The sequence below is a fragment of the Lolium perenne genome, chromosome 1, assembly GCF_019359855.2.
Source record: "Lolium perenne isolate Kyuss_39 chromosome 1, Kyuss_2.0, whole genome shotgun sequence".
In the NCBI taxonomy this organism is placed as follows: domain Eukaryota; kingdom Viridiplantae; phylum Streptophyta; class Magnoliopsida; order Poales; family Poaceae; genus Lolium; species Lolium perenne.
In genome coordinates this window covers 247,233,481-247,257,014 of record NC_067244.2, presented here as the reverse complement: position 1 = coordinate 247,257,014, position 23,534 = coordinate 247,233,481, and the positions used below count along the sequence as shown (strand labels likewise).

The 23,534-nt window shown below is 43.3% G+C and overlaps 3 protein-coding genes across 3 annotated transcripts; 1 reads left to right on the top strand and 2 right to left on the bottom strand.

Moving 5' to 3' along the window:
• Positions 1-123: 123 nt before the first annotated feature.
• On the bottom strand, positions 124-3,386 carry LOC127327523 (protein NINJA homolog 1). The gene is made up of 3 exons (XM_051354306.2): positions 3,134-3,386; positions 1,321-2,480; positions 124-804 (listed from the first exon to the last, which is right to left on the bottom strand). The coding sequence occupies exons 2-3, from the start codon at positions 2,390-2,392 to the stop codon at positions 443-445; spliced, it is 1,434 nt and encodes a 477-aa protein (XP_051210266.1). The 5' UTR covers positions 2,393-2,480; positions 3,134-3,386; the 3' UTR covers positions 124-442.
• A 1,027-nt stretch (positions 3,387-4,413) lies between these two features.
• On the bottom strand, positions 4,414-8,217 carry LOC127327522 (uncharacterized). The gene is made up of 5 exons (XM_051354305.2): positions 8,026-8,217; positions 7,425-7,490; positions 7,137-7,225; positions 6,960-7,057; positions 4,414-4,777 (listed from the first exon to the last, which is right to left on the bottom strand). Exons 2-5 carry the CDS (start codon positions 7,432-7,434, stop codon positions 4,669-4,671), a joined length of 306 nt encoding a protein of 101 aa, XP_051210265.1. The 5' UTR covers positions 7,435-7,490; positions 8,026-8,217; the 3' UTR covers positions 4,414-4,668.
• Positions 8,218-8,372: 155 nt separating this feature from the next.
• LOC127327521 (uncharacterized) lies at positions 8,373-10,118 on the top strand. Its single transcript, XM_051354304.2, has one exon. It carries the CDS (start codon positions 8,457-8,459, stop codon positions 9,852-9,854), a length of 1,398 nt encoding a protein of 465 aa, XP_051210264.1. The 5' UTR covers positions 8,373-8,456; the 3' UTR covers positions 9,855-10,118.
• The last annotated feature ends 13,416 nt before the right edge of the window (positions 10,119-23,534 follow it).

Here is a 23,534-nt window from a genome sequence, read left to right as displayed (position 1 = left end):
CTTAGTTTGCAATTACATGCTATTATATTCTGCAAACCTTTCAATGTCTTTTACATCCGCTGTCTTTTTCAGACTCCCATTTGGAACCATGTATACACATCGTGACTGACATTTCGAAAAAACTTATGTAATTGAAAATTACATAGATGCACATAAATTCCATACTTCTCTAAGAGCACATATAGATGCTGCCATTATTCTGCCTTGTGTATTGGCAACGCATCTACTTAATTTTGCATGCACAATCAGTTAATGAACTATAAATACATCAATTTTGTCCATAACTAAGCCGAAGATACAACATGACCTGTGTCTAAAACTTACATGATTAACAGATATCAATATTGTGACCACAATATATTATAAGGCATGGAGGGCATAGACACAAAGGGAGAAGCAAGCTCAAACAAAGCACTCTGAAACCAGTACATAGACTGCTCAATTAGTTTTGGGCTGAGGCTGCTTGGTTCCCGGCAGGAAACACCGACATAGTTGTATTATTCTCTTGGCCCGTGGCGTCCACACTCGCGTGTCGAATAAACTCCTCCGGTGTCATGTGGGTGCCATGGCAAGCACATACAATCTTCACTTCGTTTTTGCCGAAATTGTATGTTACACCCGATATGGTCCTGCCATTTGGCCCAGTCCCGGTTGTAGAAACCCAGGGAAGATCAGGATATGATCCGGACCCTCCAAATTTGACATTTGGGGCAATGCCCGGCCTTATAGCAGAACCCATAAGAGGCAATACCCTATCCGACCTCTTATCACCCGCCACATGAGCAGAGGAAGATGTGCCAGCCTCTGCATTACGTAAAGAGAAAGGGACACTATCAACTCTCCAACTATAAAATGAACAAAAGGTAGCTGTGCAAACAAGCTTACTAGGGAATAACTTTTCCATTATGTTTATTTTCCATTACCAGATTATAGAACAGGAGTTGCATATCAAGAAGAGCGACAGTGGTGCTGACAAATAGTAATATAAATGATTTTTCATTAAATGAGCTAACTACACACCTCTACTTAGCTTGTATCATACCAGACTAAAGGAGTAACTAATCAACAAGGACCTTTGGAGCAGAACAGTGAAGTAAAACTCTTCTTTGAGGTGCATTAACTCAGACCCTGGGTTATACCCAGATCAAGTATTTGAACTCAATGTTCTTACCAAACAAATCTAGATTCATTTAGAAAGGTAGAACATCTATAGGAGTCACTTTATGACATATATTAGAGTACATTACCAACAATACCTTTTCCTCTACTTTTTTTTCGCACATAAAGAAACTATGAACGGATGTTACAAGGTGAACTAACCTTGAGGTTTCTTGCCATCACCAGCTTGATTTGCACCTGATTGTTCAGCTTGCTTTGCAGCAAAAGAAGAAATAGCCTGAGGTGGAGCACCAAATGCCCATGAAGAGCCTGTTTCAAGTATTGGCAGCTGACCTGTTGGGTAACCAAAAGCAACCTGGGAGGAACCACCCATCGTCTGGGCAGCTGCTCCATTGTTTATGGGTGGCCTGAACTGTACTGTAGATACCGGAGGAAAATTTGATACATTAATTATGCCGGGGGGAGCTGAAGCCTGAGTTTGGCCTTGATATGGCAGAACCACTACATTTGATGGTTGTAAAGTATTTCCATGGGGCAACTTTCCAGAGCTAGATTCACTTCCTGAGAAACTTGGTTGTCTCTTTCCTTGAAAACCACCTGCGGCTTCATCACCAGATCTCTTTATATCAGATCCTCTATTTACAACGGAGCCCTTAGCACTGTCTTCACGCTGTGCAACTAACCAAGAGTTTGAGCCTTCTGCTTCTGAGTCTGCGACATCCTCATTTTCACCGGTTGAACCATCATCCGTGCTAATTGAAATCGGTGCATTTTTCACACCTCCATCAGAGCACTTGCTGAATGCATCAGGCTGGTCAGCAGCAGCATGATGTTTCTTCTGAAAGCTTGCCTCTTCAGAAAGCAACTTGCGTTTACTCGAGACTGGGTTGTTCTCCTCAGGATTATTTCCATTGTTATTAGAATTCCACCCATCTTGATACCTGGGAAGCTGAGCTTGATGTGTCACTGGCTCACCGGATCCTTCTGCCACAGGTGCAGGGGAACCTCCCTGCTGTCCCCAGAAGTTCCCGAACGGAGGCGTCGCAGGGCTGCGCCTCTGCTTGCTACTGTGTTCTTGGGTCTCGGCAGTTGTCTGATAGTAGTGCACAAACGGAGCATCCGGTGCTTGTTGCGAGACACCTTTGCTGCTGCTTTCTTCCACCTGAGGTTCCGCTTTAGGTTCTAGCTGAACATCTGTTGATGCCTTGGACTTCCCTGAAGACCCACCGGCACCCAACGAGAGGCCCAAACTAAGCTCAAGGCCATCATCCATTTCCAGTTATTTGGTGATACTGTGGCTAAAACCTAATCTAACACTCGACTTCCTTGTAGTACAATTCTTCTCATTCAACCTGTAATCTCTGCAATATAACAAGATTTTGGTAAGGAGGCTACGCCACATCATGTTCATGATAAATAAATGACAACTCAGCTTATGTCGAAACATAAGAGCATAGACAATTTTGCAAATTGCAACCACCGAGCTCACATAAACTATATATGGAAAATGTAATCGTAAATGCTTGTATCGTTTGAAAGAACTTTTTTTGTAGGATATACCGGTAAATATGTTTCTAGTAGAACTAGGGAGTTCCCAGTTGGCCTTTTGAAGCCAGAACCGTCCAAATTACTCCAACTAATCAACCCAACTCACTGGCTTCCTCCTCTACCAGCGTCAGCTGCGGCTGCTCGCCAAGGTGCCGCTAGAAGCTCCGGCAACGGCGTGAAGCGGTGCTGGAGACGGCGGGTCTGGCTCCAGCTATCTACCCATCTCCCTCTCTCCTTTTCTGACGACGGATCTAGCTCCTGGGACGGGGTAGATCAGACACAGCACCTAAATCCTAAACCAGGCGGCCTCGCTGCTCCTCGTCCGAATCACGCAGGATTATCTCCATTCCCCCGCACAGATCCAAACTTTATCGATTCGCGCACATCAAATTCCCAACTCAACACCATGGCGGAAACAACAGACGAGTAGCACCCAAAAACCAGAGAGTATAGCACCCGCGCCTACCTTCCTCCCGGCAGCCGGTAGCGGCACCCGCGGCGGCGCCTTTCACTCTTTCCACCCTTCCGCGATGCGCCACGGAGTCGAAGCGGCGGCGGGGGTGGAGCTGACGAGGGGGCCTACGGTGGAGGCAGGCGGGGAGGCCTCCGGTCAGTCGCCGGCGGCGGGGGAGGAGAGAGGCCGGGAGGGGGAGCTAGCTGCGCCGCGTGGAGGAGGAGGAAGAAGAGGGGAAGAAAGCGCTCGCGAGTCGATCGCTCCGGTCCAAGGCGGGTAGCGCAGGCAGGTGGTGGGACCCACGGATCAGTCAGTGAGGTTTGGCAGATCGAGGGTGCGCCGTGGGCCCGCTTGGCTAATTTGTTTTTTTATTAATTAGCACGTGATTTTTGTGCGGTGCCACGAATGAGATAGGTATCGTCGTGGTTTTTTCTCTCTCCTTTTTGATAGGATATTGTCGTGGTATTTGTTTATGGGAAAAGTTCCTGATGTGTACAACTTGTGTGTTTTATTTATGGAAAACCGCGGCGGCTACCGGCTGGTTTGTTTCCGGGTCAGCTTATTCCTAGACGTTTCGTTTGGTTTGTACCGAAACGTTAGATGAGTGATTAGAGGAGATCTTTTAAGTGCTACCAAAGTTGGCAACTACAAAAAAAAACATTTCTTATAATTTTGTAGCACCGCAATCGATACCCAGAAATCATAAGAATCATCTCTAAGGTTTGGAATCCTGCAAAATACATGTTAAATACTGCTCTAGAACTGATGTTTTTCTCTCCACCAGTAGTTGATGGGATCTTTCCTCCATGTCTTAGTTTATCATAGAACTAAAAATAATACTCCTACAAGATGCTCCACGCTAATAATCAAGCCCGTGTGCAGAGCATGCCATATTAAATAAATTATCCTGTATTCAGCGTTTGACTTTCATTTTCTACTTATCTTCAACCTCAGGAAACAATATGGTTGTAAAGATGCCGTTGCAGATGATCCCGAGGGAGGTGACTTGCAGAATTGAGCATTCGAGTTGGGTCGTAGCACCAACTTATAAAAATAACAATCACATTGAGAAAAATAGAAAAATTCTGCTTTTTCACACTATTCACCTGGCCTCGTGGAGCCTGTTCAGGTGCACGTTGCAGAACGTTAAAGCAGGTGGTTCCGAAGAAACTACTGTACAACTTTACAGAAGACTGAGAAAAAAAAAATCAGAACCAATTCAACAAATCAGAAGTTCGGAGATTTTGAGTATGAGAAACACTCTCAAAAGTTCAGATTTGCTCTTGTGGAAATAACACAGAGAAGATTGTAACAAATCAATACTTGGCACAGTCTTCCCAGCAATTCGGACAACTTCTAAAAGAGTTTGAGGTATACAGGCATGAGAAATTTACTTCTGAACATGTTCTACTATCCTCAACTCCAAAAATCTAACATCAAAACAAGAATCTTCAACATTTTGGTGTTGGTTCACACAATTTTTTCCTTGTTATTCTCTCTTTGTATTTCCACTACTCTCATAGATAAGGACACTGCAAATTAACCAGCTATTTCTTCTCTGGACTCTCCAATTTGTTGTTCTCCTTGGCAGGTGTAACCACAACGTCTGCATTACTGAAGCCAAGCTCTGACATATCTTGCTTTGCCATCAGGTTCCTAGATTGCACAAAAAATAAAATGATTTGGTATCCTAGCAGAAGAAGCAGTAAAAAAAATGAAAATAAAACTGCATCCTATTCATGAGCATATCATGTATATTGAATTTAAGATATGAAAGTTGGAAATAATTCTTTACCAACACAAATCAAAACTTCAGATATCACAACAATCATATGAAATATCTTAAAATCGACTACTGCAACCATATAACATCTTCTAAAAGGTTAAAGCTAGTGGCTGCATATTGTGGTTTGCCTAACTGGCAACCTTTGTTGCTTCACTCAACCACTAAATATGACAGAAATACATTGACACGGACAGAGGGTCAGTTGGATTTGATGTAAGCTAATGCAGCAATAGACCAGTTCAGAACAAGATATTAACATGCTGAGCATGTGAACTAGAACTACAAGTATCAACAGGTGAAAGAGAATCACATGATAACAAGTTCCTGAAAAAGTATAACATATTTATCTACTTCATTAAAACACCTTTTCAGCAAGTAACATGTACAAACTCATGAATTGTTGAGATGGCAAGCATATAAATGGAGATTCAATTTGGAAGTGCGCTGCACCCAAAAAGGATAAGTTATTTGCCTGGGTTTTTGATCAAGGGGAGAATCAAGGTCAGATCAGTCTTGTTTCGACAAAACATTGTGGACAATGAAAATTGCCCTTTTGGGTGTAATACTAGAGAAACAGTGGAACATTTTGTGCTGGAGTGTGGGCGAACGAAGCAAATTCTCTCTCTTGTTGGGATTAATCTAAATGGTTCTGTTGGTCTTCAGAGTATCTTTGATGCTGCAAAGGAAGAATGCCCTAACAGAAAAGGAAAAGCTTGGGATTTGGTAACAGTTGTATCTTATTGGAGTATCTGGTTTTCAAGGAACCAGAAGGTCTTCAATTATGTAGAGATTCCAATACACCTGGTGGCCAAGAAAATCACTGAAACTTGTAAACTGTGGGCGTACAGGGCCAAGAAGGAAGAGAATGAGGCTTTTAATCTTTGGGTATCAGACTGGCCAGGATTGTTAGTCTGAAGGTAATCTTGTCATGGTGTGATATGCACACCTAGGTTGTGTGCAGGCCGTAGTGTGAATAGCACACATAGGTTGTGTGCTTACTGTGTGTGAACAAGGCACATGAATTGTGTCATGTGTGAGTTAACAGTGCACATAGGCTGTGAACTGAAATACTGAATAGATAGGAATGTCTGCGGTTCTAGAAGTATCCACGGCATGTAATCTCTTGCGTGTAAGGGCTGCCTTAGCTCAATTTTAATAAAATTTTGGGTAGGGTTCTCCCCTTCTGATTTTCGTAAAAAAGGAGAGTAACTCACTTGAAGCATACATAGCTGCAGAAAGGAGATTTACTAAATAAATAATTCAAGCGAAAACCCAAGTTTTTTCAAGTGAAAACCAAGTAGCCAGAAACTGAAAGTTACTGGTAGTTCTGATGACTTAAATTGCTATTTACTGATAATTTTTTATTGCATCGTCGACACGTCAAATTTTAACTCAGACAACTAATGCACCTTGCAAAGATTAGATGTGGCAGGTAGCTGTTACGGAATAGAATTGGCTGTTTGGGCATAAAGACCAAATCAAGTAAATTCAGACAATACCCACTTCTCTATGTGCAGAAAGATGGAGTGGAATTGATAACCAAAACTATCAAACATGTGGTGGCTGGATACAAGGTACAGATGCAAAGGTAATCTCCTTCATCTACCACTGGATGAACTAAATATGTAGTAGACACTAGAAACAGAGACTAAGCATGCGTTTGGATCATTAGCTAAACTAGCTTAGCTAGGCCTAGTCAAGGCTACTCGTTTGGTTTATTTGGCTAGCTGCTAGTACAATTTGAGCACGCCCTATAGGCATTTCCTGTATTCGCTAGCAGGGCAGCAGTTGAGCACTGTACTTTCTAGCTTCTTTCCAAGAAAGGAAAGACGGATTGGTAAAATTGCTCGGTGAAGTTATTTTTTGTTTCAGTAGTGAACACCTACTTTTTCCTAATTAGTCCAGTATGAAGTTTGTTCCGAATCAGCGACGCTCTTAATCAGTACACATAATTTGGTTGAGCTATGGATGTGCCAGAAAAAGAGGTTGAGCTAACTACATTACCGCAATAGAGTATTCTGACATTGTTACACAGGGATTAAGCATGCTAACCTCTCCATCCTACACTCCAAGTATTTCTTTGAGAACATCCGGCACTTTTCAGACTGAGCTCCTGTTGATTTCAGGCAGGCAAGATAGTCCTTCTTCTCCTGTTTGAACATGTAGCTCCCATGTAACACATGCTAACATCGTAGCCTATGAAAAGGGAACAAAACGATTACAACGTACCAGGTCGCACTCATGCAAGTGATCGAGTGGAAATACACCTTTTTCAGGAGGTACAGGTCTCGCTCCCCTATTTCCACCAAACGCACCACCTGTGAGTGAGAGTCGCAGAGTTATTCAAAGGTTGGTAATAGCACCATCTTGCAGCTTAGGCAGAGGGCAGAGAACAGATGAACACAGGATTGGAACCCAAAGTTCTCGGTCATTGCAGCAGATGCTAATGCTAACAAAAGTAAACATGAATCTACAGGGCAAGAGATCAATCAGAAGACAAAACACACAAGTCCTCACCTGCACTCATTTCCCAAGTACGTCAGGATTCAGATCTTGGTTCCGGCGGCTCCCAATGATAGAACACTGCAGTGTCACAAGACACAAGTCAACCAGGCTACAGGCACTACCCGCCAACGCATCATTTTATCAAACACGTTCAGTGGCGGCACCAGGAATTAGAGACCAGGTATTCATTGCAAAATAAAATATCTCAAAGCAATATGAGAACAAAAATAACCGCTGTATAAGACAAGACATATGACCATAATTTCAGTCAGACAATAATTATTATTTTTTCAATCAAGTAACAACATAATAGTTAAGACCATGGGCTGGATGTTTACAACTTACAAAGTTGCAAACTTACAAACAGCTAATATGGGTACTGCAGTACTGCTAAGTGCTAATTTGATGTTTACAAGTTACAGCTTACAAACTCGCAAACAGCTAATATGGTACTACAGTACTGCTAAGTGCTAATGTGATGTTCACAACTTACAAACATGCAAACGGATAATATGGTACTGCAGTACTGGTAAGTGCTAATCTGATGCGGGCATGCAAATTGCAAAATCTGAGGGGAAATGGGGAATAGGGGATCAGGGGAATAAGAGGTCACCTGGCGACTGGCGTCCTGATCGTTGATGCCGCGGTCCCCTGCAGTCTGCAGCCTTCTTCGCTGCCGCTCGCCTGCTCTGCTTCCCGTCGGGTCGCCTCGCCTAGGGTTGCCGCCGCCCGCCTGTGTGCCGTGCGCCGTCGAGAATGGCCGTGGCCGTCGAGAGCGAGACCGAGTCACCGAGGGCCAGGGGTGAGCGAAATGGGTTGGGCTCGTGAGAGAGCAAAAAATCCTGGCCCAGGTCCAGGTGCCACCACATTTATTCTGGGCTTCTGGCTGGGCCGTGCAGTGGGCTCCGGGCTGGGCTGCGAAACGCGCGTCCTATAAACTCTCCCACAGCCCGACAAACTCCCCTCCTCTCTCCTCCGCCGCCCGGCACACTAAACCCTAGCTAAACCAGCGCATCTCTCCCCTGCCCAGCCGCCGCAGCAGCCATGCCGCCGGCGCAGAAGAAGAAGGACCAGGCCATGACCACGGCCAAGCCCAAGCCCGGCGTGCCCCGCGAGACGGTGGCCAGCGCCGTTTCCGCGCTGACCAAGTGGATGCGCGAGCGCGCCTCGGAGGCACCCCCGAACCTGCTCGCCGACGAGCGGGACGACCTGGTCGTGCTCCAGCTCACGCTGCGCCGCGTCCCGGCCAAACCCGCCACCAAGCCGCACCTGCTCCCGCTCCCGCACCCCGTCGTCGCGCACTCCGCCGCCTCCGTCTGCGCCATCTCCGACGACCGCGCCGGGTCCGGCTCCCCCGCCGCCGCCGCCATCCTCGACGCGGCCAGGGCCCTGGGCCTCCCCGTCTCCGAGGTCGTGCCCTTCTCCGCCGTGCGCACCGACTACCGCCCCTACGAGTCGCGCCGCCGCTTCGCCGCCTCGCACGACCTCTTCCTCGCCGACCGCGCCCTGCTCCCCATGCTGCCCCGCCTCCTCGGCAAGGCCTTCTACGCCTCCAAGAAGGCGCCCCTCGCGGTCGACTTCACCCGCGCCGGGTGGCCGGAGCAGGTCCGCAAGGTTGTGAACTCTACTTTCCTCTACTTGCGCACCGGGACCTGCTCCGGGATCAAGGTGGGCAGGCTCGACATGGGGGAGGAGGAGATTGTGGAGAATGTCATGGCGGCGGTGGAGACTGCTGTGGAGAAGATCCCCAAGAACTGGGCTAATGTGAGGGCGCTTCATTTGAAGGCGGTGGATTCCGTCGCGCTGCCGATATACCAGGCTGTGCCAGAGTTGGGCCTCAAGATCGAGGTTCCGGTTGAGCGATTGGAGGGAGAGGTCATCGATGCCTCGGAAGGGGAGACTGGCAAGAAGCAGAAGATGAAGGCGTTGAAAAATGCTGAAGGTGCCAAGGGGGAGAGTGTCAAGTACAAGAGGAAGAGGAACAAGAAGGATCAGACTGAGGATGTTGTGATGGAGGAAGTCCAGGAGGCGAGTGAGAAGAGGATGAAGAGGGAGGATGCACCTGCTGTAGAGGTTTCTGCTGATGACGGCCTCAAGGTTTCAAAGAAGGGTAAGGGTAAGAAGCGTGCATTGGCCTCTGCGGTGGAGGATGCCAGCCCGGCGGAAAAGAAGGGTAGAAAGAGTGAGCGTGCATCTAAGGATGCTGGCAAGCAAGCACCCGAGGAAGTGGAGGATGTAGGCAGCAAGAAGAGTAAGGGTAAGAAGGCAGAGGTCAAAGAGGGGAAGAAGAAGAAGAGCATGAAGGGTAGTCCTGATGATGGTGAAATCCTTGTGGATGGGGAAAGCATTCCTGATACAAAGGAAGAGAAGAAGAGCAACAGTAAGAAACTAAGTGGGGACAAGATGAAGAAAAGAACCAGGGCCAGGGGTTCCTGCTGTTGATGCTTCTGAAATCAGTTGATTACCAGCACTGCATGTTCTATGCGTTGATTAGCTGCCATCATCAAATCTATTTCTTTTTACTCTTAGGCTGCACTTGATATTATACTGCTGAGTGTTATACACTGGTCCTGAGGAGGAACTTCTGATGTAGTCTCCTCAGATCTTGGTAGTTTAAACCCTTTGGGTTGGAAATTACAGTGGAACCATTTCCTGCTAGGTCTCTTGTAATCCATGTGGTATGCAACAATTTTGTGTTCGTATTGAGGATATGCTTGTACTGTTCTGCTATTCTCCAATCTCTAATGCATTTATCGAAGTGGTGAAATTTTAATAATTCTGGATGGCATACTAAGTGGAATTGTATCTGTGTCATGTTTGACAATCATCCAATTTAGAACCACAGATTCATTTTCCAGCACTTATTTACTTCTTATGTTTAGCCAGTTTGAATGGCATGTGATTGTTGTTTCTATATCTTTGGTACCGTGCTTAGCTAGTTATGTGTGCTCAATCACTCCTCCATACACAAATTCATGTCTTTTAGGCAGAAGATGATTGATCATTTTCAAATTCCGCCTCTGGATATCTCTGAGTGCAGAGCCATTGCTGACCCCACTGGAAACACCGTCCGTGCCGTCCATCTTGTTCCTCCCTCATTGGCAAGACCGGATGGTGTGCACATGATGTCTTCCTCCTCCCCCGACTGTTTGGCTGCAGGCACCAGATCTACATCAATCTGATTCGTTGCGTCAGGTGTTTTTCTTTACCAACAATGTTTCTGCAACTCCTTTGAATCTGCACACACGATTTTATCTGCTGCTATGGCTTACCTGTGTTAGTTGCTGAATTAAGTGTGATGTAAAATCCACACAAGCTACCTAGATAAAGTAAAGGTGAATAATTCTACCGACTACCAAATAAGATGATATAAGACTTGGCTCCAGTTTGTTCTTTCAACCATGAATGTTTGAACCTTGGATATATGTACCAGTAAATATTTAGAAGAAAAGAAAGATTCACGTTAACACTCCTCAATATCTTCTCAATGCTGTTGCCACTTGCTCTGACTTTGATTGACCGATGTCCGTGTTCAAATTTGACCCCGCACGTGTAGTCATGAAGTCAAACATCCGCAACTTGGGATTGTTCAGGAGGTATAGACATTCAAATTGGTAAGCCCATTTTGGTTCAACATCCAATCACTAAATAGGTATGGATGTGTCATCAAGACATGAAGGTGTATTGCTGGTCTTGTTTCGACAGCTTGATGTGCTTATTTGTAGGAGAACTCCAAGGCTAAACATGGAAAATATTAGAAAGACATACTTAAATTGAATTTGTACAAAAATAGTTTCCTACCAAGCCAAGCCTGCTTATATCCGTCGTTGATAGTAAACAGAGCTCGGCCGCATTCTGTTGGTACCTCATATTACCATCTACCATTGTGTAGTGATATTCACACTTGACAGTTTAAATCCCCATATGCATAAATTATTGGCATTAGAATCGTTTCGACCGGTCATTCTCTAAAAACAGCAACACCATAATCCCTAAATTAAGTCGGGTTAGAACTGTAGAACGACTGGTGTTTCTATTTGAAGGCATCTTTGTGCTTCCTTTGTTCTTTGTTGTTTCTCTCTCTTCTGTCGTATTTTTTTCTTATCCGATTTTACATGTGTACCTATGAGCAGGAGGATGGAAATTCCACTAAAAATCAGGTGCTTTTAAGCATACGACCATTACTTTCTACTACTTCACCAGCTGCACTATATCATAGTCACAACAATGGTGTATACATATACAACTCTTGTTAGTAAATAAAAAGGTGGACTTGAGGAGACAAAAATAATAATGATGCACACATATACAAATTCTCTTTTATTTCTGAAATGGACAAAGTTTAAGTGCATCTGCTCATGAATTACCCACTATTTTTAGAAGTCATTATTCGAGAATTAACCTTTGACCCAGAATAATTAGAGGCCAATTTTGCACAATATTGTTTGCTTCCATAGTAACTTGTGTATTGTTTTGATTTTACTTTCAGGATATGAGTGCAGCATCATAGGGGGATCACGAGGAGCTTGGAAACTATTGAGTCTATTTTTTTGCAGTTTGTTTCAGAGAAGCCCATGTTAGTTTTACATGGGATTTTGGCAGCTGATTGTGTTTGTGGTTATATTAAGGTCTATGAATTGCAATTGTGCTATTTTTCATAATAAAGGGAAAAAGGAGTGCTGCGTAGGCTCTGCTCAAAACTTTGTAGTGCACACATAACTCAGTTCATTGACTGGCCGAATCCATTAGATGCGTATAACTTGAGCCTTGTGTAATTTGCAGTTTAGTGACTGTCACTATTTCTAGGTATATAATTTGGGAGCACACAATTTCTTGACCCCTGTTACTATGTTAGTAGTATAGATTGTTGCAGAATATAGGTAGTTTCTGAAATACTTCTTACTTTATCCTGTTAATATGAATGGTTTGTGGATTAATAAAATGAAAACCTTAATCTTGGTATGATTATGTAAAATGTGGACCTGTGCCTGCACAATTTAGTTTATAGAGAACCTAGGCATGGCTGGTGCTATACTATTTCATCTTTCATTTGTTGTTCAGTAGCACTTCCAAATCTCTAAATCATGTTTTGCCATTTGAATTAATTTAGTTACAATTCACTCGGTTCTCTAGCCTTACAGATGAGACATGCCATAGTAAATCAGAATTAATAACACCAACGGTTATAATAGTTCATCATTGGAAGGTATGTCGGGTGTTTGGGAAGAGAAGCATGGTGCTGTACACAAATTGCTTTTGGTTCTGGATCCATCCGATCTCAATTAAGATCACTGGAGTTTGTGAAAGTTAAAGTATTGTCCGTTAAATGCTTTTTTTGAACTACTGAATTGTGTTGTTTGTGTTTTCTTCTCATGTAGATACTGTGGATTGTACTCGAAGATAATCACCAAGTCCTTTTCTGTAGAATTGGCTGAGAACTGCCTAAGAATTGGCTGCTTGATTAATTCTTGACAGAAAAGTCGTATGCTGAACTAGGCTGAGTAGTTACATGTATAGGCTTCAGGCTACCCACTCTAATTCAGATATTCGATTAAAATTAGACCTCACCTCATGTAACTTAAAAGGCTTGTTCTATGCTAAGTGAAAAAAATGATGCACTACTAAGATTTTGTTCAAAGAAGCTTATGCTTCATGTCTTACGCCATTCATTTGACTCAAATTGATGCCAACTCACTAGAAATTGAAATGTTGTTTCCTTCTATTTTTTCTGGTCATAAATCATCATATCTTTTCAGTATAAAATGTGTAGGTAATCTATGCCTTGTGTTGCCATTTTATAGGGCTTCACATGTCCATCGCAATTTTACAGCGGCAGTAGGAATTCATCGTGACATACATAAGCATAGTGGAGCTTCTCACTTTATGCTCTCCTTCTAACATGAGTTTGCAGCTTTTGCTCCTAAATGTATCTGCTTTTGCTCCTAAATGTATCTGCTTTTGCTCCTAAATGTATCTGCTGATCAAATGACTTGGTATTTCAGTGTTTGGTGGTGATACATTCCTGGACTCAGCTTAACTTTTTTTTAAAGAGTGCAATAAATAATTATTAATAAAATATAATTAGTCCACGGTGTAAATATAAATTATAAAGATAACAATTGGGCATGTGTTTGTTAGGTAGATGAGGGAGAAGACAAGAACAAATATTGATGTTTGCCCTGATCGATCAATCGAATCACCGCCACCTGCTTGCATTGCATCTTCTTCACTCCTGATGGGACGTACGGCTACAGCAGAGGTGGAGTGTAATAACCCAGAACATAGGAACAACGAAGGGTAGATTTAGAAATGGGATGTGCATTTCATCGCAAAACGGGGGAAATTTTCGCGCCTTATTGCAACTAAACCTAAGAGGGATCGAGGTTCTCTCTCATTTTGCACTTAGGGTTAGGCAATGTGAGTTAGGGAAATTTCGACATGATCTCTTTTGTATCTTGTTGATTTGGGGAATTGATTTCATTTGACAAGTAAGATGCATTTGGAATATCAAACATTAAGTATAAATGAATATGGAAATTGAATTCACAATTCAAAAACAAATTATGAATTCAAATAACTTTGAATTTCAAAGTGAATAATAAATACAACATTTATTCCAGAATATAAACATTACACAAATCAAAAGCTCATAAGTAAAATTTGAGCTTTATTGATATCACAACACAGATTACATTGTCTTTACAATATTCTTGATACAAGAATTGATGAATAATAAACAGAAATGAACATGAAGATTACAATATTGCTCCTAAACCAAAACCTAGACTAAATGACTTGAAGAATATCTTCTGGTCATATTCATCTTCAAAACCTGCAAAATAAAACACCAACACTAGACAAGGGTTATGTATTACACAGATATTCAGTTTGGACAGACACCAAGTGTCATGCACACTTGTGCTTGTCCAAAACCAAGGACAGCACAAGATAATGGCAACAACAGACCAAACCTGAGCACCACCAGGGGCTCAAGTTTCAGCATATGAGAGCACACAGCTCATGTGTGCTGGGCAGGCCACAGCAAGGCAATGCATCAGCTTAGTCACAAAGCAAGCCATGCTTGTGTGTCATTGCAAGAACAGAAGTAGAGTTCATATAAAAGGGGCACAAACCCTAGAAACAGTAACCAGTCGACCAGATAAGGATTCACAAGGTAAGGTGAAGGTAGCACAACATAGTTCATCCAGTTCTTGCTCAAGAACAGAACCAACACACACAACCACTCAACCACCAGAAATCATGGTGACCTGAGAAGATCATCCAAGACCTGGAGGTGAAGGGCTGTGACACAAACCACAAGTCTGCATCAACACAAAATTTCACACTAGGAGCTGGAACAAGGTATACCAAATACCTGGACAGATCCAATGGATCTGATCCATCACATATGCATGAAATAAGCATGGGATGAGCAGATGCTCATATGGGTAGATCATCACTTGGTTTTCACCAAGGATTACTGCCAGTCTAGAAGCCACTAAAACAGAAATCATCCAGATACAGATCTTGTGCACAGAAACTAGCAAACATGCATAGATGCACACACTAGCAAGATCTCATGCACAGATAGCACCAGTAGATGTATTGCAAGGTTTAGCAGCTAACCAAGACTATACAGAAAATCCTAAGCATGCAACCATCAGGAAACCCTAGATTTCTTCACAGGCAAGCACATTGGCATTCATATTTATTATGATCCCCAAATATGCAAGCAAAGATGAGTAGCCAACAAGATCCAACCAACCATGTGAGCAACCAACAAGAGCAAGGCTACCGAGGTCACAAGACACTTAGAACCATCCCAAGGCCAAGCCAAATACAAAGCATCACTATCCAGAAATGGATTCAGACTCTATTTGCTTGTAAAAGAATCATGAACAGCAAATTCATATACAAGCAAGTAATTTAATCATCACTGCATAAGCAGTTCATCATAATTTAATTAATACAAGCATGAATTTATCACAGATCCATGCTAAGCACTGACAGTAGCATACTATTAAGCAACACAATTTAATCACTGCACTGTAACCATCGAGCAAGTCCAAAGAGCTTGAATGAGCAACAGCATAGTGATGCTTGAGCATCAGCATCACAAGGAAATTGATTCACTTAGTCACATGAATTAATCAACAACCAAGCCACTGGCATTTAATTGATCAAATGGATCAATTGAACCAAGTCAAGCCACACAGATAGGCTAGCCAACATGAAATGGTTGATCCAATGGATCATTGGATTATACAGGAGGCACTGAAGCATATCACAGGCATCACTGGCCTTCACAAGTGTCACAGATGCATAGCAGTACACCTAGACAAGCAAGTATAATATGCCAGTAAGCATAGCAAGCTCATAAGCATGAACAAGATGGCATAGCAAGCAAAGCAAGCAACACATGACATGCACAGCCAGAACACACACCGGCCAAGACCGAGAGATTGGTAAATTGGCCAGAGCTTGCAGAAAATGAAAGCACAGGTAGCTTAAGCAGCAGTAGCAAGGCTCTGCATGATCACAGGATCATCAGAGAGCAGTAGAACAAGAGAAGAAGGAGCACAGAATCTTGGGAGGCGCACAGGCATGGAGAGGAGAAGGAGAAGGAGCAGAGCAACTTACACGCGCCTGGTGGCAGAGGCTATGGCATGGCGAGGCAGTGCTCGCGCGGCCATAGCAGCTGCAAAGCCAGGAAAGGCGCCGGCGTTACGCCGACGAACATCACCACAGCAGCACGGCACGGAGACGACGGCACGAGTACTGCGAGCAGCACCCGCGCCAGGTCGGTCTCGGAGGCGCACACGTCGACGACGAGGGCGAGAGCTCGTCGGAGATCACCCAATCGCCCTAGGCGATTCTCCACGAGATCCAGAGAGGAGGCGATTCGCCAAGAGAGGAAGCAATCGGAGAAACCACGCAGACAGATCGATAGATCGTCTCGCGGCGGTCCAGATCAGGTAGGTGGCGAGGTCAGGGAAGCACGGAGATGGCCGGAGCACGGCGGCGGCCATGGCGGCGACGCCATCGCCACGGGTGTCGCCAGAGGTTAGGGTTAGGTCGAGCGAGTGAGAGGGCCGAGTGAGTGAGAGTGAGGTGGGCCGTTCGGCGCCACCGAACCCAAAAAGGGATTAGCCTTATTGGGCCGTCCCTGGGTTTAGGTAAATGGGCTGGGCCCAATAGGGGTCCAGGGGGTATTTTGGTCTTTTAACATTTAATAAAAGGCCAGAACTTTACCAAATTTTAATAAATCAAATACAACTCTAAAAATCCATTAAAAATTGGATTAATGAATGAAAAATAAATCTTAACAAGAATAAAATATGAAATGGAATTTATGAAACAAATTCAAAATTATGAATTTTAAGAATTTAAATAATAACTTGGAATTTAAAATTATTATTTCCTTGTAATTAAAATTCAAGGAAAAATCTCAAATAAGTTCAAATACTTATTTTCAAACATTTCAAAATGAAATTCTAATATTTCAAGTCATTTCTATTGAAAAGGGTATTTTTCCAAGAAAAATACTATATTCCTTTTATTTCCAAAAACTATAGAGGTAACTCTATAATTTTCAATTATTTTTGGAATGATTAAGGGAATCAACAAGTAAATAGTTTTACTTTGAATTGTTGTACTTTGTGTGAATTAAAAATGGTTTATACTTTTAAATCAATTGTAAATTACTGTCAAAGACATAAATCTTAAACGCAACCCTAAATTGGTATAACTCAGCGGGGTAAAGGGATTCAACATAAAATAATACATCCATGATTGCATTATTTGGATTTTATAACATTGTCTTTACCGGACAATGATGCTTCTTACAGAACCCGAGGTCCAGGTTCCATCAACTGCATTGAACTGCACTATCTCGCAGTCCACAGGCAAGTTCACCCTTGCTCATGTCAACTTGAGTATTTTCTACTACTTTAATGCAAAGCTATATACTTATCATTCCTGCATCGCAAATGAAATGTTACTTTCCAACTATGAATATGACTATGTGGCTGACAATGGAACCATGGTATGTGTTGATATGGTGGAGGTTCCATTGCAATGGGTTATATCACCCTAGGATTAATTACCAATGCCGTCCAGTGATTCTAGCGCCGTACAAATCGCGTTGACCATGAGATCTATAATGGCTCTGGGGAAGCCAGTCGTATCTTTTCCCTTCTGCACGCCAACGGATTGGTAGAGCCGGCGGGGTGTTGGAGGCACTGCCGTAGGTTGGGATAGCCTTTTAAATCCCCATCCATTAGTGATGATGGCTCTACGATCTATGAAGGATTGTCCGGAGTACACCATGAGTAAAGCCGTATTATCGGGGGAAGTCTACTGGAGGTGTACGGTTGGACAAAAGGGTGGGTTTGCAGTCGCGGAGAAGGCGGTGTGGGCTTGGATCTTTATACCTGGCCTCACACCAAAGGAAGTGTGAACGGGGCCAAGTCCCTGCGGATGGCAAAAAAAAAGGGTGAGATCTCTTGTGGGAAAAGTAACGCACCTCTGCAGAGGATACTGAATTGTGACTGTCACTCCCTGTTCCGGGAAGGGAACTGCGAACGCGGCAGGAAAGGAACTCCACGAAGTTCTAGTCAACCTGTGAAGACTGACGGGCATAGTTTTCATAATAAAAGCAACCTTTTGAAGAAATGATTTCAAAACATGCATTGACCTGCGATTTCCTGATCAATGGTCGTAGCTAGTGCATCAAACACCTTTTTACTCTTTTAGAACTTGCTGAGTACCCCTGTACTCACTTTCTTTCGACACCCTTGCTAGACTGTGATCCGGAAGTGGAGGTCATCAACGATGGAGCACCAGAAGGAAGTTACGAGCTGGTCTACGAAGAACCTGATCTTACTGGCGGAGTGGAAGGCGTAGAGTATGAGATAGTCTACGGACCAGATGACACGGAGGTGGAGGAGTAGTGACATATCCTAGCATCATAGAGCCGAGAAACGTAGAACTTACCTAAATAAGTTGTTGAGCTCTTTATATTTGTTATGAGTTGTAATCGTACTTAAGTAGTATCTTAGGGTGTTCTCATAGGACCTGTGAGAATACCAACTTGTTAAGACAATGTTTGTAATAAAGTATGGAGTGTTATGACCTGCAATGTTTCTGTTGTACCACTCTGAGGGATATGGCAAATTGTGAAGAAGTCCCTTCACAAAGATCATATCAACGACTTGTATACTACAACATGCAGTGGTATGTCGGGTCACCGCAATGGTATCGTAGCAAATGTTGCGACCTTAGGTTGGAAAAACCTAGTATAGGGAAGAAACCTGTAGGAGTCTAGTAGAAATAGTAAAGGATTCTCTAGAAATATGGTGATTATTCACTTGAGAATAGCAAAACCATATATTTTAGTGCGATAATTCTTTATTATAGCTATTATGATGTATTATCACTACTAATATTCTGCTTTTGTATACAGCCATAATGGCGAACACTTTTCCTAAGAGGACTTTGAGGAAGGTTGAGGGATGGCTCGGTGATTATGATGGACCAATAACAGCTCTCCTGTGTGGGATGTCAAGGAACTTCATTGTGATCCACGGATACCTGTTATCAAGTATACCTACTATGATGGGGAAATCCTAGCCAAGTGCAGAGTATCGGTCCAACTACCGGAAAAACTGCTGATGAGTCGTATAATGCCATACGGAGAAGCCAAAACTATCACCACAGCCTACCACATGGGCCTATTCAAGGCAATCCTTGAGATAAGGCAGCACAAGTCAAGAGAACTGCTATGTTCGTAGTTTTCTCATATACCTCATGCCGAGGAAGATGAGGATCCCACTCCGAATCATTTGGTGTTAGCACACGTAAGTCCTGAAGCTGCAGCACAAAGACATGGATAGTCAGTAAGTCTTTATTGACCACGATGTACCTTTTACACATGAAGATGAGAGGTGAGATTGAACACATGCTAGCTGAGTTCACGGACCTCGATAAAGTCCAAACTCGGATGCGTGATTTGAGGGCACAACCACAACATACTACACCTTTCTTTAGCCTAGACAGCTATGTAGATTTGAGTGACCAGTTATCCCATAAAGATCCACTCACACCCAACTTTGTTCCACATTATCCACATGGGTCAGCATCATATGAGTCTGGATATGGGGAGATGATTCCAGAACCTAAATCGCTCGGAGTCACCAATCGAGAATTCGACTGGTTGGCGTTTCGGGAACCATTTGGAGATGAAGGAGAACCCATTACTTGTGAGTCGAGGATGAAGGAGGCGCGGTTAACTTAATGTTAACCAAAGCTTTGGGAAGGAAGAGAAAGACACCAACTCCATTTCTTTAGATTTGGAGATTGGGTTACCCAAAACATCCCAAAGACGTCAGAGGTGAGAGTTCTGGAACTAAGAAAAAGAAGAAGAAGAAGATGAGGGGTCAAGTGAATAGGAATCCTCCATGGATGACAGGAGAAGATGAGCTGTATTCCACTGGGGATATGTATGAGTCTTTATCTAGTTACTTTGGCATGACAGATCTCTGTCTCGGCACTTCGTCCGATTCAGACTACATACCTACGGGAAGAACCTTCATTCCGGACGGTGTTCGGAGGACAAACCGCTGTACCGGATGGACCCCAGGGATGTATGCGGAGGCGAGCTATGATGACGAGGAGTAGAGCTCCGAGGAAGAATAAAGTAATCTAGGTGGTATTGTAATAGAGCGTATTTTAAATTCCCGTTGGCTTGGGCTTTGAGCCAAATAAGTGGTTTATATGTACCACATGTAATATAAGTTTGTGAGTGTGTTATGTATTATACAAAGTATATGCATAATAAATGTTTGTTTTGTATTTGCTTCTTGATTTCATTGTGTGACTAGTTCTGGGCATTGAGTTGAGCTCAGAAAGCATTTGCATGGTGTAATTATGAGTAATCGCTCTTTGTTACAGGACTAGGGGGAAATGGCGTTAGTAGAAACCGAAGAGGCTCGCAGAGAGCGGGAAGCAAAAGAGAAAGAGGAGGCAGATGCAGCAGCTAGAGCAGAGAACGCACCACCACCACCACACCCAATGATGCACCCAGACTTCCAACAGTATATGAGGTCAATGGAGGAAGATAGGAGGCGTTACTGTGAAAGCGAGCAAGAACATGCAAGATTTCTTTACCCACGTCATCAATGATAGGGGTAATGAAGGCAAGGGAGTAACTCTATCGGACTTCCAAAATGCAAGACCACTACCATTTACATCAGCTCCAGAACCAATGGACGCTGAAGATTGGCTTATGGATACGGAAAGGAAGCTGAAGACCGTTGGTTGCAACGATGAGGAGAAGATCAGATATACCACTTATCTGTTGTCAGGACCAGCAGCGTCATGGTGGGAGAACCTTGTAGCAGTACACCCTCCTGATAAGGTGTTCACCTGGGAGGAGTTCAAGAAGAAGTTTCGGGATGCTCATGTTCCGGAAAGCGTGGTGGAGCTGAAGAAGAGGGAGTTTGAAGAACTAAGACAGAATACTGCACCCATCATGCAGTATGTTCGGGATTTCAACAGGTTATCCAGGTATGCACCTGAGGATGTAGATACAGAGGAGAAAAGGAAGAAGCGGTTCATGAAAGGCATGAATCCATACATGAAGATGCAACTGAGGTTGGCACGGACTGCCGAATTCCAGGAACTGATTGACTCGGCAATCACTTTCGAGGATGATTACCGGCAAGTCCAAGAGGACAGGAGGAAGAGGGCTCGTATAGAGCCAAGGAAGTACCCAATCAGTAAACCAACACCTGATCGGAGTTTCAAACCCCGATACCGACCTACTACTGGTAATCAATACAACCGGGGAGGTCAGAGTCAGAATTCAATCAGCCAAATCATCTGCAACAATTGTGGCCTAAAGGGTCATTTGCAGAAGGATTGTCAGAAACCCAGAATCATTTGTTATGGTTGTGGGAAGGAAGGACACATCAAGCCGGAGTGTCCAAACAAGGCGTCTTGGAGCGGACAGAGCTCTGGAGGACGAGGTGGAAACAACAACAACAACAACAACAACCGCAACAACAACAACAACAACAACCGCAACTACAACAACAACAACAACAAGAGGGGAAAGCCTTATGGAAAGCTGAATTCCACATCTTTGAAACAAGCGGAAGAGTCGGATCAAACAGTCTTAGGTACGCTAAGCATTCTTACTCATCCTGGCAAAGTATTATTTGATACTGGAGCAACCACATCATTTCTTGCATTGGAGTTTGTGGAAAGATTCGGGCTTAGATGTTCTAAGTTAGAAACCCCTATAACTGTTCTATCCGCGGGGGGAACGATCTTAGTAACCCACGTGAAAGAAGCACAAGTCCTAACCATATGTGATTGTGTGTATTTCGCGGACCTATTCATCATACCCATGAAGGACATATCAGTCATCCTAGGGATGGATTGGTTGACAGAAAATGGAGCGGTGATTAACTGTGGAGACAAAACAGTATCACTTCGCAACTCCATCGGAGGTCGAATAGTGTTCCAAGGAGATAAGTACAGTGAGTTGGAGATCGGATTGGAACTAAATAGCCTGAAGGAAGTGAGAATTGAAGATATTCCTGTAGTGAATGAGTTTAAGGATGTATTTCCTAAGGAACTACCGGGAATGCCACCCGATAGAGAGATAGAATTCACAATCGATCTAATTCCAGGCACAGCACCAATAGCACAACCACCATATAAGATGGGGCCAAAGGAATTAGTGGAACTGAAAGCTCAGATTGATGAGTTAGAACAGAAGGGATTCATTCAAGAAAGTGTGTCACCATGGGGTACACCAGTTATTTTTGTGGATAAAAGAGATGGAGGAAAGAGAATGTGTGGAGATTACAGAAATTTGAACAATGTAACTATCAAGAACAAGTATCCTTTACCTAGAATTTAAGACCTTTTTGATCAAGTTCAAGGAGCGGGAGTCTTCTCGAAGATAGATTTAAGGTCAGGATACCATCAAATCAAGATCAAGAAGGAGGATGTACCAAAAACAGCGTTCATATCAAGGTATGGACACCATGAATACTTGGTTGTACCATTTGGACTAACAAATGCACCAGCAATTTTCATGAATTTGATGAACAAGATATTCATGAAGTACTTGGACAAGTTTGTGATAGTGTTCATAGATGATATTCTAATCTATTCCAAAGATAAAGAAGAACATGCCAAGCATTTGAAGATAGTTCTGCAAACTTTGAGGGAACATCAGCTATATGCGAAGTTTAGCAAGTGCAAATTTTGGTTGGATAGTGTTGAGTTTCTTGGACATGTCATAACCAAAGAAGGCATAGCGGTGAATCCAAGCAAGGTTCAGTCCGTATTGGAATGGAAATCACCTAAAAATGCTAAGGAGATACGAGGATTTCTTGGTATGGCAGGCTACTATTGGAGATTCATAGAGGGATTTTCGAAGATTGCAGGACCAATGACCAAGTTACTCAAGAAAAATACTCCATTTGTGTGGACTGATGAGTGTGAAGCCAGCTTCCAAACACTCAAAGATAAGTTAACCACAGCACCAGTGTTAGCAGTTCCTAACTCGGAAAGGATTACACGGTGTATTGTGATGCTTCCAAGAATGGACTTGGATGTGTTCTTATGCAAGATCGGAAGGTAATAGCTTATGGATCAAGGCAGTTGAAACCACATGAACACAACTACCCAGTACATGATCTAGAGTTAGCGGCAGTCGTGTATGCTTTGAAGAGTTGGAGACAATTTCTATATGGATCCAAGTGTGAGTTATACACCGATCACAAAAGTTTGAAATATTTCTTCACCCAGAAGGAATTAAACATGAGGCAGAAGAGATGGTTAGAGTTGATTAAGGATTACGACCTTAAGATCAACTATACACCAGGCAAGGCTAATGTAGTAGCAGATGCCCTAAGTAGGAAGAGTACGGAGAATCAACCTACGGAATGGGAGATTCCAAAGGAACTTCGGAAAGAGTTAGAGGATGCTCAGATTTTGTTTATTCAAGGTGATGATAAGGGAAGTATAGCAACCATGAGGATTATGGATGAGATGTATTCAGATTTGAAATATGAGATTATCCGAAAGCAAGCGGATGATTTGTTC

Coding starts and splice junctions, on each gene's coding strand:
- LOC127327523 (XM_051354306.2), bottom strand. CDS start 2,392: ATGGATGATGGCCTTGAGCTTAGTTTGGGCCTCTCGTTGGGTGCCGGT. Junction 805..1,320: donor TGATGGCAAGAAACCTCAAG/GTTAGTTCACCT, acceptor TACGTAATGCAG/AGGCTGGCACATCTTCCTCT.
- LOC127327521 (XM_051354304.2), top strand. CDS start 8,457: ATGCCGCCGGCGCAGAAGAAGAAGGACCAGGCCATGACCACGGCCAAG.
- LOC127327522 (XM_051354305.2), bottom strand. Junction 7,058..7,136: donor ACTTGCATGAGTGCGACCTG/GTACGTTGTAAT, acceptor ATGTTCAAACAG/GAGAAGAAGGACTATCTTGC. Junction 4,778..6,959: donor TTGGAGTGTAGGATGGAGAG/GTTAGCATGCTT, acceptor TGTGCAATCTAG/GAACCTGATGGCAAAGCAAG.